This window comes from Rhinatrema bivittatum, chromosome 4 (assembly GCF_901001135.1).
Source record: "Rhinatrema bivittatum chromosome 4, aRhiBiv1.1, whole genome shotgun sequence".
In the NCBI taxonomy this organism is placed as follows: Eukaryota; Metazoa; Chordata; class Amphibia; order Gymnophiona; family Rhinatrematidae; genus Rhinatrema; species Rhinatrema bivittatum.
The window spans coordinates 217,998,471-218,011,950 of record NC_042618.1 but is presented as its reverse complement, the minus strand read 5'-3'; the positions used below and the strand labels follow the sequence as shown (position 1 = coordinate 218,011,950).

At 39.3% G+C, this 13,480-nt stretch overlaps 1 protein-coding gene across 4 annotated transcripts in view; it reads right to left on the bottom strand.

Moving 5' to 3' along the window:
• LOC115090512 (synaptonemal complex protein 3-like) overlaps window positions 1-13,480 on the bottom strand; it is a 189,151-nt gene that overhangs the window by 130,139 nt on the left and 45,532 nt on the right. For all 4 annotated transcript variants that reach the window (XM_029599706.1, XM_029599704.1, XM_029599705.1 and 1 more), the window contains exons 6-7: window positions 13,199-13,260; window positions 10,622-10,756 (exon numbers count right to left, since the gene is read on the bottom strand). In XM_029599706.1, the coding sequence (XP_029455566.1) occupies window positions 10,622-10,756; window positions 13,199-13,260 (197 nt within the window). The remainder of the gene's footprint in view (window positions 1-10,621; window positions 10,757-13,198; window positions 13,261-13,480) is intronic.

Sequence of the window (13,480 nt, the reverse complement as noted above, 5' to 3'; positions counted from 1 at the left end):
AAATTGGAAATAAAAGTCAACAAAAAAAATTAAGATGCATTGTTATTCTAATAAAAAGTTATTTCTTGACTAAGAGTTATGTTCCTGTCCTTCAGGTCAAAAATAAAAAAGTGGAACTTCTGAAAGCTAGTCAAGAAATGCATTATTATTATTACTTTTTATTTATCAGTTATAACATTATCACAGAGCCAAACAGAAAACCTTGTACAGAAGCATAGGAAGATACATTCACTAAAGAGTTCCAACCACCAATTATATCCTCACTATATCATCTCTCTGAATTAGACCACATACCTAGGGGGGAAACACAGCTCAAAGGGAGTAATTAAGGAAAAATAAACAAATAAAAAACCTGTTATAATTTTAATAGCATCTGCCCTAAAGACTAACTATGGGAAGACAATGGTAACAACAATTTCTTAGATTCCACAAACGTCTTTAACTGTTCTGGAAGAAAAAACAAGACTCATTCTGAAACTTAATGAAACATTTGCAAGGGTTGCACTCACAGCGTGAGCCTCCTGACATAAGGCCAGGAAGTCCTCTCCTGGGTCATCCTTCCAAGACCAGGAACAATTCTGATTGTCTGGCCCATAAATTGAGTATTTAAATTTTTGAAATAACATTTTGTGATATAACTAAGGTCATGACTGGGAAAAAATGATAACCAAGAGAGTCAATCTTTCAGAAACTTTACAGGCAGATGACTCCAAAAAACTCAGACAAGTTGAAATCCTGAGTTGGGGGTCGGTTAGCTCTCTCCAGAAGAGGCAGAAAGTAAACTTTGTTAAATGCCGGGATATTTTCGGGTGGAATATGTAAAGACTCCATCAGATATCTTCTTACTGCATTTTGGGAGTTCCCCCACCACTCGGGGAAAATTAAGGATCCTTAAATTAAAACGTCTATGGAGATTTTCCACAAACTCAAGTCTCTTATTAAGGAACCCACATTCTCGTATCATTGCAGCATTAACTGTCTGCACTTCATTAAATTTAGCTTCCAGCTCAGCATCTCTAGTAGATAAGTCCTGGAAATTAGAAGCTTGAGTGGATTCTAATGAGTCCAACCTCGATGAAATCGTATTAAGCTTAACAGAATTTTCAATGAAGGGTCACCACCTCCGGCTTCAAGACAGCAATGAAATCAGCACTGGCAAAGGGTACTGGAGTATGGGACTCACCTCCCGATCCTTCCTAGTGGGCAAAGGTTCTCTCCAAGTGTGATCTCAATGTCCTCACCCAATGCTGTTGATCCTAACAAGCAAGCCCGAACAGTAACCAAGGCCCCCTCCAATGTGGCTTCAGCAACTCCCTCAATGGGCTGTAACTCCACAGTGTCCGGATGTTGAAGCGCACGCTGCGCCAGCGGTAGACGCTCATCCAGGGGTCTCAAGGAAAGTTCGTCTCCAGCAGCAGAAGACACTCCCTCATCAAACACCGCACCGAGACCTGACCCCTCCGAAGCAGGAGCCAAAGCTACAAATTCCAGAATGGAACGCTGAGCAAAAGTGAGTTGGGTCTCAGAGGGATATACCCTAACTCGTCCTTTCCTTTCAGGAGGCTTTCCATTGAAAAAGAAACAATTTCAACCACAAAGCAGGAGTCCAAGGAATCTGTGACTGGTTCATGCGGCCATCTTGTTTCCCCGAAAGAAATGCATTATTCAAATTAATTTAATCAAAAAGTGTCACCTTACATATTTTTTTTGCTGGTTGACCTTTGGGTCCACACATTCAAGTGAACCAACCATGTTACTTTATCCAACAAACTAGAAACATTTATGACATGCATTGGTGGTCATTCCGAAAATGGATAGTAAAAATAAACGTGCTTAAAAGCATTTTTCTACTAATTTTGAGAAACATGAGAATGAAAGATTGGTTGGATCACTCAGGGATGCAGATGCTCATGAAGTGTTTCCCTCAGATTTGACTATGTGGCAGGTTTGCTTTAAGAGATAATGCTATATACAACGCATGATAGACTCAAATCAACAAAAGTATTTGTTTAAGCAAAATACTGTATACTTAGAACAGGAGCTCGCTTACTACACTGGAATCCAATGAATTGGATTTTTAAAAATATTATTTGGTCTATTACCTTGCACTTTTCTCTCTTTTTATTCCTCCTAAACCTCTTTTTCCTTTCCATCCATCTTCTTGCATGAAATTAGGTGTTCCTTCTTAACAATGACAACACCCAATCATACATGTATTAATTTTTCCTTCCTATTGCTATGGAGAATCAAATCATCAGTCAAGCTCCTGTTTAAAAACTTTCCCAATCAGCTACCCAATATCAAAAACTTGTGATCAGCTGGGAAAAAAAAAACACTGAAGATCACTGTATTAGGTAAAACATGAGAACACTGACCCTCAGAGAAGAATGAGGAAAATACCCTGTTCCAGCGTAATGGGCATGGCATTAGAACAAAAATTCATGAAAAGAACTACCGTAAATTCATTTCTTCTACCATGAGATTTTCCAAGGAAGCTAATCATGGCTTCCACAGAAGCAGCTGTCTGCTTTAAGCTCAGCTTTTTCAATTATGTAATTGTATCCGAGCAAACCAGAAGAGCAACTGGTCAGTCATCTAACAGTGGTTCCAAAGTTAGAAAGCAAGAACCTATCTCATGTGTCTCTCTAAGCCCACACCCATTGTCACAGTTCAGAATTAACAGCACAAAGGTTTAATATCTAACCCTTACAAATATTTCGCTGACAGAACTTGCTTCAGACGCTGTGAAAATTCAGAATGGCATATGCATTTTTCAGAACAAAAATGTAAGAGGTTCTTCTATAGAATTGCATCTATTTACAAAAATGCATGGTTGTAACAAATTAAAGAGACTGCAGCAAGTAATCTATGTACCATATTATAGCCATCAAATTCAGGATAAAAACAAAGAAATGCGCAGACTTCCAGCCCATTTGTTAGTGAGAGGGACTGCTTTGCAGCACCATCTTTTCACAAATAGACACATACAGTCAAGATGCAGGTATGTAAATCAGAACATCTATAAGTACGTTGCAGACAGCATAGCTATGACTATTTTACCCAAAATACAGCAGTCTGGATGCAGGAAACATGTCAACCAATCAACCTGTACTTATTTTATGAGAGCAGACACTCCGTTCTAGAGGGAGATTATGTTGCTTAAAAACAAAACAAAACAAAAAAAAGAAACAACCCACAACAAACAACTTCACAATTTAGCTACTTTTTCTACAATACTAGAATTTGACCATCTTGTTAGTGTGACAGGAGAGATGTGAGTGGGGGTGGGGGCGATCGGTTATAAATATAGTAGCATTCACCATGGTAAGTGCTTCTCACTAAATAGCAACAGTGCCATCTTGTGGCTGAAAGACCCCAAAGAGTGGAAGATTCTGACTGGAAAGCGTAAATAGGGGACCTGCTTTGCACTTCTTAGCACAGATTTACCAGTGACCTGATTCAACCCTTTCTCCCCCAGGGGCCAATATATTATAAACAGAGCGAAACATCAAATTTAAGCATTTCTGATACATAAAGCCCCCTAATGAGGGGCATACGAATCAGGGAAAACATTCTGAATGAAGCCCCAAGGACTGGCACTAAACAAGACCATTCTGAGAGGAGCTTTCACATTGAAAGAAATGTGGGATTAAATGCGATAACAGTGCACATTAACTGTGCCCTTGAGACGACCTCCATGCAGGAGAGAGGGCTACCACATGATCAAATACAAATGTACTTCAGTTATATCAAGAGAGAGAGCGCGACTCCTCATTTGTAGCACTGTAAAGTGCTAGATTGTGTTTTGTGTTTGTGATCGCAAATGTAAAATATAAGCAAAAACAGGTACTGAACTGAAAAGTCATGCAAATCAACTTATTACATCTGTTCACATAGCTAATTTTCTTGCTTTAAAATGGGCAAAGATCACACTTTCACAAGCTTAAATCCATCTCTGGGAGGTGTCATTACGTTTCTGTGTGTTAAAGTCTGTGATTTCACACAAAGATTCACAAAAGAAAATGAAGGGAAACCCGATTTACATATCATGCAAACTGACCATTAACATCGGTTATTCTGGTTAAGATGGCGGCACAAGCTGGACACTCTTAAGATCTCACAAGCGAATTTCTTGGTTTTGCTCTTTATAAATCAATATGTCGCCTAAACGCAAAGGTAAGGTGAGGGTATATCCGATGGAACCTATACCCTCACCAATTCAGCAGGAAATTTTTCGCTATTTGTCCACACCTACCAAAGATCCAGGAGCCGAGGACCCCGTTCGGCAGAGCGGAGTGGGAGAGCCTCTCGTGCCCCAGGACGAGGCGTCGCTGAGTCCCGATCTTAGGAAGGCACCAGCGCAGAGGGGAGACGGAGAGGATTCAGAAGTGGACCCAGGAAATGTTTGTGCTTCCGGGGTCGACCCTGAGAGTCAGAAGAGAACGCTGTCCAGGGGACGCCGCAATTGTCAACGCCTCCGCCTGTAAACCTCGTGGTAAACCTCGCAGAGGGAGAGGAGCAAGGAGCGAGTGGAGTCCAGAGGTCGGTACATCGAGTCGGAGGGAGCCCTATTGACCCTACCCCAGGCGGTGAGCCAGGTTTAGGGGAGAATCATGTAGCGGGCGGCCCTGGCAGTGATCCCCCCCGTCCCACTGTGGTGACTTTAGATGGCCTCTGGGACCTGGTGGTGGGTTTTAGAGCTGAAAATTGCTTGTGAAAATTTGAGCCAAGCAAATGCTAAACAACATCAAGACATATCCGCCCTGGAAAGAAAACTAACTGAGACAAAATAGCAGGGTGCAGTCTTTGGAGATAAAAGAGGAAAAGAATCAAGAATTTAAAGCCTTGGTAGCTAAAGATCGGACCAGGCTGGATAGACGAATGGAGACTCTTGAAAATAACGCTAAAAGTTTGAATTTACGTTTTTCTAAATTTTCCTCATATTGTAGGACAAACCCCTTTTACCACGCTAAAAAAAATTTTCTCTGAGATTTTGGGTTTTTCTGAGACTGACATGCCAATAGTTAATACTTGTTTTTTCTTACCAAATGTTTGTAATAGAGAATCTGATGTTCCATTTTAAGGTTACTTGACTAATTTTTTGGAAAATTCTGAATTGCTTGTTATAGATAAGGGAACATTATTGATTTCTCTTGTTACAAATTTCGAAGTGAATAAAATTAGGAAAGTCTATTTCAGGAAATATCCCATAAAATTTCATGATTCTAATATTAAAATATTTCCGGACCTAGCCCTAGCAACTCAGCAGAGACGGAAGAGTTTTTTTGAATTTACGTCAAGAAGTTATTGCATTAGGCTATTCGTTTCTATTACGAATTCCTTGCAAATGTTTGGTAAAAAAAAAAAAAAAAAAAAAAAAGAGATGAATGCAATATCTTCTTTACTCCAGAGCAACTAGCAGGGTTCATAGAATTAAAAAAAACAACCTACATCATCACCAGAGGCCTTAGGTTAAAGAAGTAGGTTTTGTCTTGTGCCGCTTATCTTTAGTTTATCCTTTAAAATAATAGGAAATAAGTAACTCCCTTTATTCTTTTTCATCCTTGAACTAGAATCATTGATGTATAATTTAAAGATGTCATATTTTGTAATTTGATCTGACTTAAATGTTTCCTTGAAATTTGAATTAAGTATGATATTTGCTTTTCTGTTATGAACTAATATTTTGGTTTGTAAAATTTAAAAAGTTATAAAGAATTAAAAAAAAAAACAAACATCGGTTATTCTTCTCACATTAATGACCATTTCTGAAATCTGCCTTGCTCCTAGTATATTAAAAGGTGAATTTTCAAAACATTACACGCTTAAAAAAAAAAAAAAGTTAGCATATCACGTATTTCGTATTTTATAAAAAGTCCAAAATACACATGTATATTCACTTTCATACACACACATACGTGTGTAAAAAAGAGGCAGTCTAAGGATGTTGCCAGGCAGGACTAAACATTACACGTGCAAATTGCTATTTTAAAAGACTCTTACACGTGTACGTTTGCCAACTTAGGTATTTTTACACCTGCTAATTATCTGGAAGAAGTGATATTAAAACTTTTTATTGTATAGTACTGACTGGTTGAGAGATTTGGGTGAGCTGGAGAACCAGGGGGAGCTCAATGAGCTGCAGAAGGACTGGGCAAACTGGTGACTACGGTAAAACCAATAATTTCATTGATCTGCACATGTTATAAATCAGAATTTATGCTGTTAAGTCCTACTTTACTTTCACATATATTCTTAAAATATGCAGGTGAAATATATGCATTCAAGGCTTCGATATATGTGGTTTCCATAACAGAGAAATGACGCAAATGTTCAGCTTACCTGACCCCCTGGGGTGGGAAAAAAATGTATATGCACAGTGCCACTCATCTGGGCACTGCACTTCCAATCTCTGCTCAAAAACCTTTGCCCACAATAACTAATTCCAACATTACATCTTTAAACATTTTTTTTTCTATAGCCAACAGGCGATATAGTACCATTTCAAAGTCACCCTAATGGTTCTTAAGCAAGAGATAGTATGGTCCGTTTTTCCTAGCCTTACAAAATCATCATGTCCGTTCTGCCACTAACTTTTCAATTTTCCACCACAGAGAATGGAGAAGCCCTAGCTCAGGCTTTCTATGTGCGACTTCAACAATCCCAACACTTAGAATTCCTTCTTCGTTCCTGCAGGAAATAGGCCTGTCTGAGTTGAGTTGAACCTTAGGGAGATCAGCCCACACCGTAGGTCATCAAGCGATTTGAAAGCTGCCCTGCTATACATTTGTACGGCCGTACAGGAAAATGGCGCCAGCCCGCCCCGAGTCGGTCGCCATTTTCATGTCATTATGGTGCCATGCTCAGGGCTGACCAGCGCCCATCAAGGGGGCAGGAGGTGAGTGGGCATCCCTCCTGCCCCTTTTACTGCTTAGGTCTCGATATGCACTTATAGGAAAGTGAGGGCTAAGGTGTTTTCTGGCCCCGGCACCATTTCTGAGATGGGCTCCCAAGGGCCTCCCCTCCAGTTTCATTTTTACTTTTTTTTTTAAATGTCTATTTTGTGATATTTCCTTAAGAGTGGGGGAGAATGAAAAACATATTAAATCCTTTCAGAAGTTTAATGCAGTAATTGTTAAAGATCAGCTTGCTTGTTCAAGACGTCTTGAAATAACTGAGAATCGAATAAGACACCTTAATGTAAGAATACTACATTTTCCTAAAGTGGCAGGTGAAATCTCTTATATTACTTTAAAGGGGTTTCTTAAAGAAGTCTTACTTTTTTCAGATGAAGATATTCCCTCGGCTAATACATGTTACCCTTTAACAAAAAAAGTCTTCTGTTCCACAAGGATTAATACCTACAAATTTAACAAGCTTTTTGGAAAGCTCGGGTATTGATGTCATAGATATGAATGAAACTATTAAAGTATTTCTATCATTACAGGACGTAACTAAATTAATGCGTAGATATTTTCAAAAATTTCCATTACAATTTCATGGTCAATCAATAAAAATATATCCAGATTTGGCCCCTGTAACTAGAACTAGAAGAAAGGAATTCCTAGCGATAAAGACAAAAGAGTTTTATCTCTAGGAATGACATTCTTCTTATGATATCCATGTCGTTGTGAAATAAAAAAAAGATAATCATACTTATGTATTTTTACAAATAGAACAACTTCAGCAGTTTTTGGAGGCTCAGGTACCCGTTACTTCGTCACCGATGTTTTCAAATGATTAGGCTATAGTTTAAGTAAAGCCAATTGTTAACTATGCTAATATCCTACTTTGATATGTATTTCTTGACAATTCTCCTTACAAGATATGTATTTCCATGTCTCACATACCAAAGGGAAAGGTCCCTCTGTAGAGGGTTTCTCCGCACGGTGCACATTGGTTACCGCCTTAAGTTCGAAGCATTTACGGAGTGTAATAGGAGCCAGATCATTAAAGATAGAAAGTTTATGGCCTTCCCAAAGCCACTTGTTCTGTTTTCGTGCAGCCGCATACAATTGTTCCTTGAGGGCGTAGGTGTGAAGGTGAAAAATCAATATCTCTGGCCCTCTTAGCTATTTTAGGGCCCAATGCCCTATGGGCCCGCTCTATCTTTATGGCAGTCTACGTTGCCAAATCTGCAGATAGCGTACTCTGGAGATTCTGGAACGCAACATATTCTCAGATGACACCACCGTGAGCGGTTTTCCAAGTCCTCTACTTTGCCTGCGAGCATTGCCTGCTCGTCTTGCATGGTTTTTTGTAACGTTGTCACACTCTTAAAGGGCTCTTCCTGCCTCTCTGCATGAATGTCCAGGTCATCAACACAGGATCTCAAGGCTGCCAAATAATCACAATCCTCAGACACAGACACCAACAGATCCAATTTGTGCTGTTTCATATCAGAATGAATTTCCATAAACCAGTTTCTCAATTCGTCCTGGGAGGGCATAATCGGAAGATCCGATTGAAGAGAGCACAACAGGCGGATCTTTATCAGGAGCACCTTCGCCTGTGTCAGTTGCGGCCTGTCCGCCATCATCCTCCAACAGCACCGCAGCATGTTTGGTGAAAGAAAATTGCTTTAGGTTGACTGTTTACCATTTGGTAGCCATCAGTAAGCTATATTCAGCGAGACAGACTGATAATAGCTCAGAAAAAAGCAGAGATGGCAGGCGTTCACAATGGATGCGAACAGATTAGAGCAGGAGCTTGAAAGCTAGGCAGCCATTCCTATTGGTGATGTCAGCACCCCCCCCCCCCCCCCAAAAAAAAAAAACCAAACAAAACATTATTTATTCTTACTGGCTATGGTGACTCCAGGCTCCTCCTCCCTCCATTTTTGGTAGCATGCTCATGTTCCTGTGCTCTGCAGTTCTGAGCCAGAGAGGCAGGAATCCTTTCAGAAACATCTTCTAGTGGGGGAGCTGCTGCTCATAGGTGACTGGGAAGCCATGTTCTGGCTGATGCTTCACATCCAGCCCTACAGTCCGAGAAAGGGCTGGAACTGAAGCATGGTTAGAGCCCAGCTTCACATAGTCACATAAAATTTGGGTGAAAACCAGTTGAAACTGATTTTCATCTTTGGAAAACTCCAGGAATTTAAGGGTGAAAATCTGTTTAAACTGAAAACAAAGGTCCCTATGTATAATGCAGAAGCAGTGAACCAGCAATACCCTTCATCTCTACCAGGCCCAAAAGGGTGCACCTCCAATCTACTAATGAATTTGGGAAGATGCAAAACAAGCAAAAGCACCTTTTTCAATAGAAATAGGATTTCAAACCAAAGAATCCAGCTGCATATATACAAGCTTCTCTGCAGATATCAGATTAGGGAAAACCATTTTTATGCTTTCCAACATAAACTTTGCTTATGTTGGATATGAGTGAAGCGGTTATCATCCATTTCAATCAATAGGGATGTTATCCCCTTTGTTGATCAAGTCAAAAATCTTGGGATTATTTCTGACAGTAAATTGGATTTTAAAGCCCAGGTTCGCTCTAGTCTTTCCTCAGGCTATATTAAATTAAAGCGTCATCATCATATAAGGCCTATTTTGAATGTGGCAGATTTTAGAACCGTAGTCCAAGCATTTATTTTGTCTACAGTTGAATACTGTAATTCCTTGTATGAGGGACTACCTCAAAACCATCTGTGAATCCTGACAATTGTTGCAGAACTCAGCGGCATGCTTAGTGACAAAAAACGCCACTGCAGAAGCACATCACCCCCAACTACGACAACCACATTGGCTGCCTGTTTCGTTTTGGGTGAAATTTAAAGTTTTGATTATGGTTTTTAATTCATTATAAAAAATGTACATTTATCTTATTTTGCAAAAATGTTTATACCCTATCAGCTCTCTCGTTCATTATCTTCCTCCAGTCAGCAATTGCTAATGTTTCCTTCTACAGGGGAAGCCTGACTGCAAGTGAGTAGGGATCCAGCCTTGTCAATAACTGGACTTAAGCTATGGAATGACCTGCCCATTGAATTGAGGTTGTTGACCGACATGAAACTTCTTAGCTTAAAGCAAGTGTTGTTTAGTGAAGTGTTTAAATGAATTTTGATATTTTAACAGATATGTATTGACTTTTCTGTTTGTGATTTTTGTTGTTATATGTTAAAAGGTGTGATCTGCTTGATTTTTTTTCATTACAGGCGGACTAAAAGGCACACATCCTTACAACCTCTGCTATCTACAAACACCCCCCCCCCCACAACTCATATACACAATCTCTCCCCACCCACAAAACCCCTACCTACCTCCCACACACACCCACAGCCCTTATATGCCCTCCCACACACCAAACAATTTAGCTCCTTCTCCTACAATACTAGAATTTACCTGCCTTAAGAGAGTTGGTGGTGCGGAGGCCAACCTTAACCCCTCTATACCCGTATCCCTTCTACAATCTAGGTTACAAAGCATGCCCAATGCTATCCCTCTGCATGCTTTCTCTGCTTGTTTCATTTCCTATATTCCACATATTTCTCCTGGACCAAGGTGGCCAAATTGAAACAATCTATTTTCAAAGGATTTTCAGATATTCTCTCCTTATGTTAAAAGCTTTATAAATGAAGGCCCTAAGTCAAATCTGCATAATCATGCAACAACCTCACCTTTTTTATTTTGGATGCCAAGTTCTCAGGAAGTTTCGGTCTCAGTTGATCTGTCTGTTTGAAGGAGGCTGAAAATCCACTGAGGAAAGCCATATCTTGCATTAACACTAACCCAGGAGCTTCTTTATCTGTGGTCTATACAAAAAAGATATATATTCACATATATATTTACAGTTCCTGATTATATCTTAGATATTGGTTCTCTCTAGAATACACACTTTGGGGTAATTTTCAAAGGAATTACATGTGTAAATGTAACTACAATTATAGTCATTTTCAAAAGCCATTTTCTCAAGTAAATCCTATGGACAATTCAATGGCTATATTGTAGCAATTTTCAAAAAGTCCACTCACACAGGTAAAGTGCATTTACATGTGTAAAACAATTTTAAGCATGTAAATGCTTTTTAAAATTAGGCCCATAGTATTCTGCACCAAATGACATTTAAAATGCAATCTGATGAAAGCTGGACCTAAGTTGCAATGCATTCCCTCAGTTGTAGGGGACCATTATAGAATGCTACACATCTTTCTGACAATGTATTCTACCTTCAACAATAGTCCCAAACAAGGGCGAGATAACGTCACTATGGGAATACAAAAATGAGGATTCTCATATGGACAGATTATCTCCCTCTTGTTTAGACTTTAGTGGGTTGAGTCCTTGCATTCTCATATTTTATTCATATATTAGTGTATTTTCTTGACATCCTGAATTATTTTTATGATGTGTTTGTTATATTATTTTGTCTGATGTAAACCACTTTAGGCCAAATTTCAGTTTAAGGAAGGTGGTATATAAGTGTAATATTATATGTTATTTCCCTCCATATGAGCGGGCCAGGTTTCCCTTTAAACCTCTGCTGGACCTTATTGCAAGAGCACAAGCTCCCAAAATAGAGCGCAGTAAGCAGGGGAGGAGAAGGCAACCAGCCTCACAGGTGCACTAAATAATTCAGAAATGACTTATACTTTCAAGGATTATAAAGGACTTGAGGCATACTAGGTTCAAAAAAGGTTTGGATAAGTTCTTGGAGGAGAAGTCCATTAACGGCTATTAATCAAATTTACTTAGGAATAGCCACTGCTATTAATTGCATCAGTGAAATGGGATCTTCTTAGTGTTTGGGTAATTGCCAGGTTCTTGTGGCCTGGATTGGCCTCTGTTGGAAACAGGATGCTGGGCTTGATGGACCCTTGGTCTGACCCAGTATGGCAGTTTCTTATGTTCTTATACAGCCTGCTTTCTGGTTAGTAGCACTGAAATACTGGTAAGATATGTTCAATAAGGACTTAAAACTTTAACAAGAGTGTTTTAACATCTGGTAAAGATGATTATATGATTTGTTATAATTGTCAGATTGCTTTGGTTCTTGAAAACTTTATAAAAATAATGGAAATAAAAAGAAATACTGTTTTAGACTTAACCCAAATAATTGCTGGTGATTGACAAAGCCATTGCAAGTGGTTACAAAACTCCAGCCTGAGAGCATTCTACTTGGAAAAATAGGCTCCCATTGTTTATCTTCTCAGCAATATCTGAAATAATAAACCAGGACATCAAAGGACTGGCACAAGGTAAAGACAGAGCACGGTTAATGCAACTCTAATATGCTAATGAATTTGCAGAGTCTGCCTATGACTGTACCAGGCTTCTTCAAAGAGCCCATTTCCAAGTCATTTAATTTGTGCTAAACAACCGTCACAAAGACGCGCAACTCAGGTTACCACCCGTGGCCCTATCCATGAGTGATGGAGGTTTACCATCATCAATATCACAAACTTTAATCTTGCCAAATAGGGGATTATTATCATGATTCTGGAAGTCACAATAATAATAATAAAGCTACAGTCATTAAAGAACACTGAGAAAGTCTGCATCATTGTTATTTTCCGAGATTTTAATACATGCTAATATGTGATAATTTTGCAACTGCTCGCATAGACGTATAGTCAATTACATGCAGCCTTTTATATCATCTTTAGGAGGTATCACTTTCCATCTATGATGTAAATCCCTTGCTATGCTCATCCTGTGCACCGAAACCAATGCTGCAGAAAAGAAGTATCTGTGAATACATGCTGTTCATTCACAAAGATAGCAATGAAAGAAGTCAGGGTAAACAGGTCTTCTTCCCAGTTGTTCTGTACCTCTTCAATCTGCTGTGTTTAAAGAAAAGCTAAAATGTAGGGATGTGCAATTGTTTTTCCCAAATTAGGCAATGTCAATGAAATTGCCTAATTCGGAAGGGTTCGGGAGAACCGAAAAACGATAGAATTTTTCCCGAAATTCCCGATAGTGTGCACTAACCCGAAAATCGAGGCCCCTGGAAAAAAAAAAAAAAAAAAACCCCCGAACTGTGGGAAAAACGAAATTCCCGCGGGGGGGGGGGGGCCCGAAAAGAAGCCCGACACAAAATTTTTACCCGAAGCACATCTCTACTAAAATGTGGTAAAGTCTGTTTTCCCCCAAGCAGATTGTCTCCCTAACGCAAGGAGATGGAAATCCAGAACTTAACAACAATGCTTAAAAATCACAAAGTACATATTAAAAACAAAAAAAAACACAAAACATACCATGTAACCTCTCCATACTGTGTGCTTGTCTTCTTTTGAAGCTCCAGACTGCGCATCTTCAGCTAACAAAATAAGTCATAAACAGATTATTTTACATTTTTAACCAAAGAAGGTATCATAAGATCACACCTTTCCCCACCAGGACTTATACAATAAAAGAAAACATGACGGCCATTACTGATCTTCCACAGCTTGACTTGGCTCTGCTCCTTTTGCCTCTCAGGCATTACAAATAGTGTATAAGATGCACCTGTAATATTGCACGTGCACTGGGTTTATACA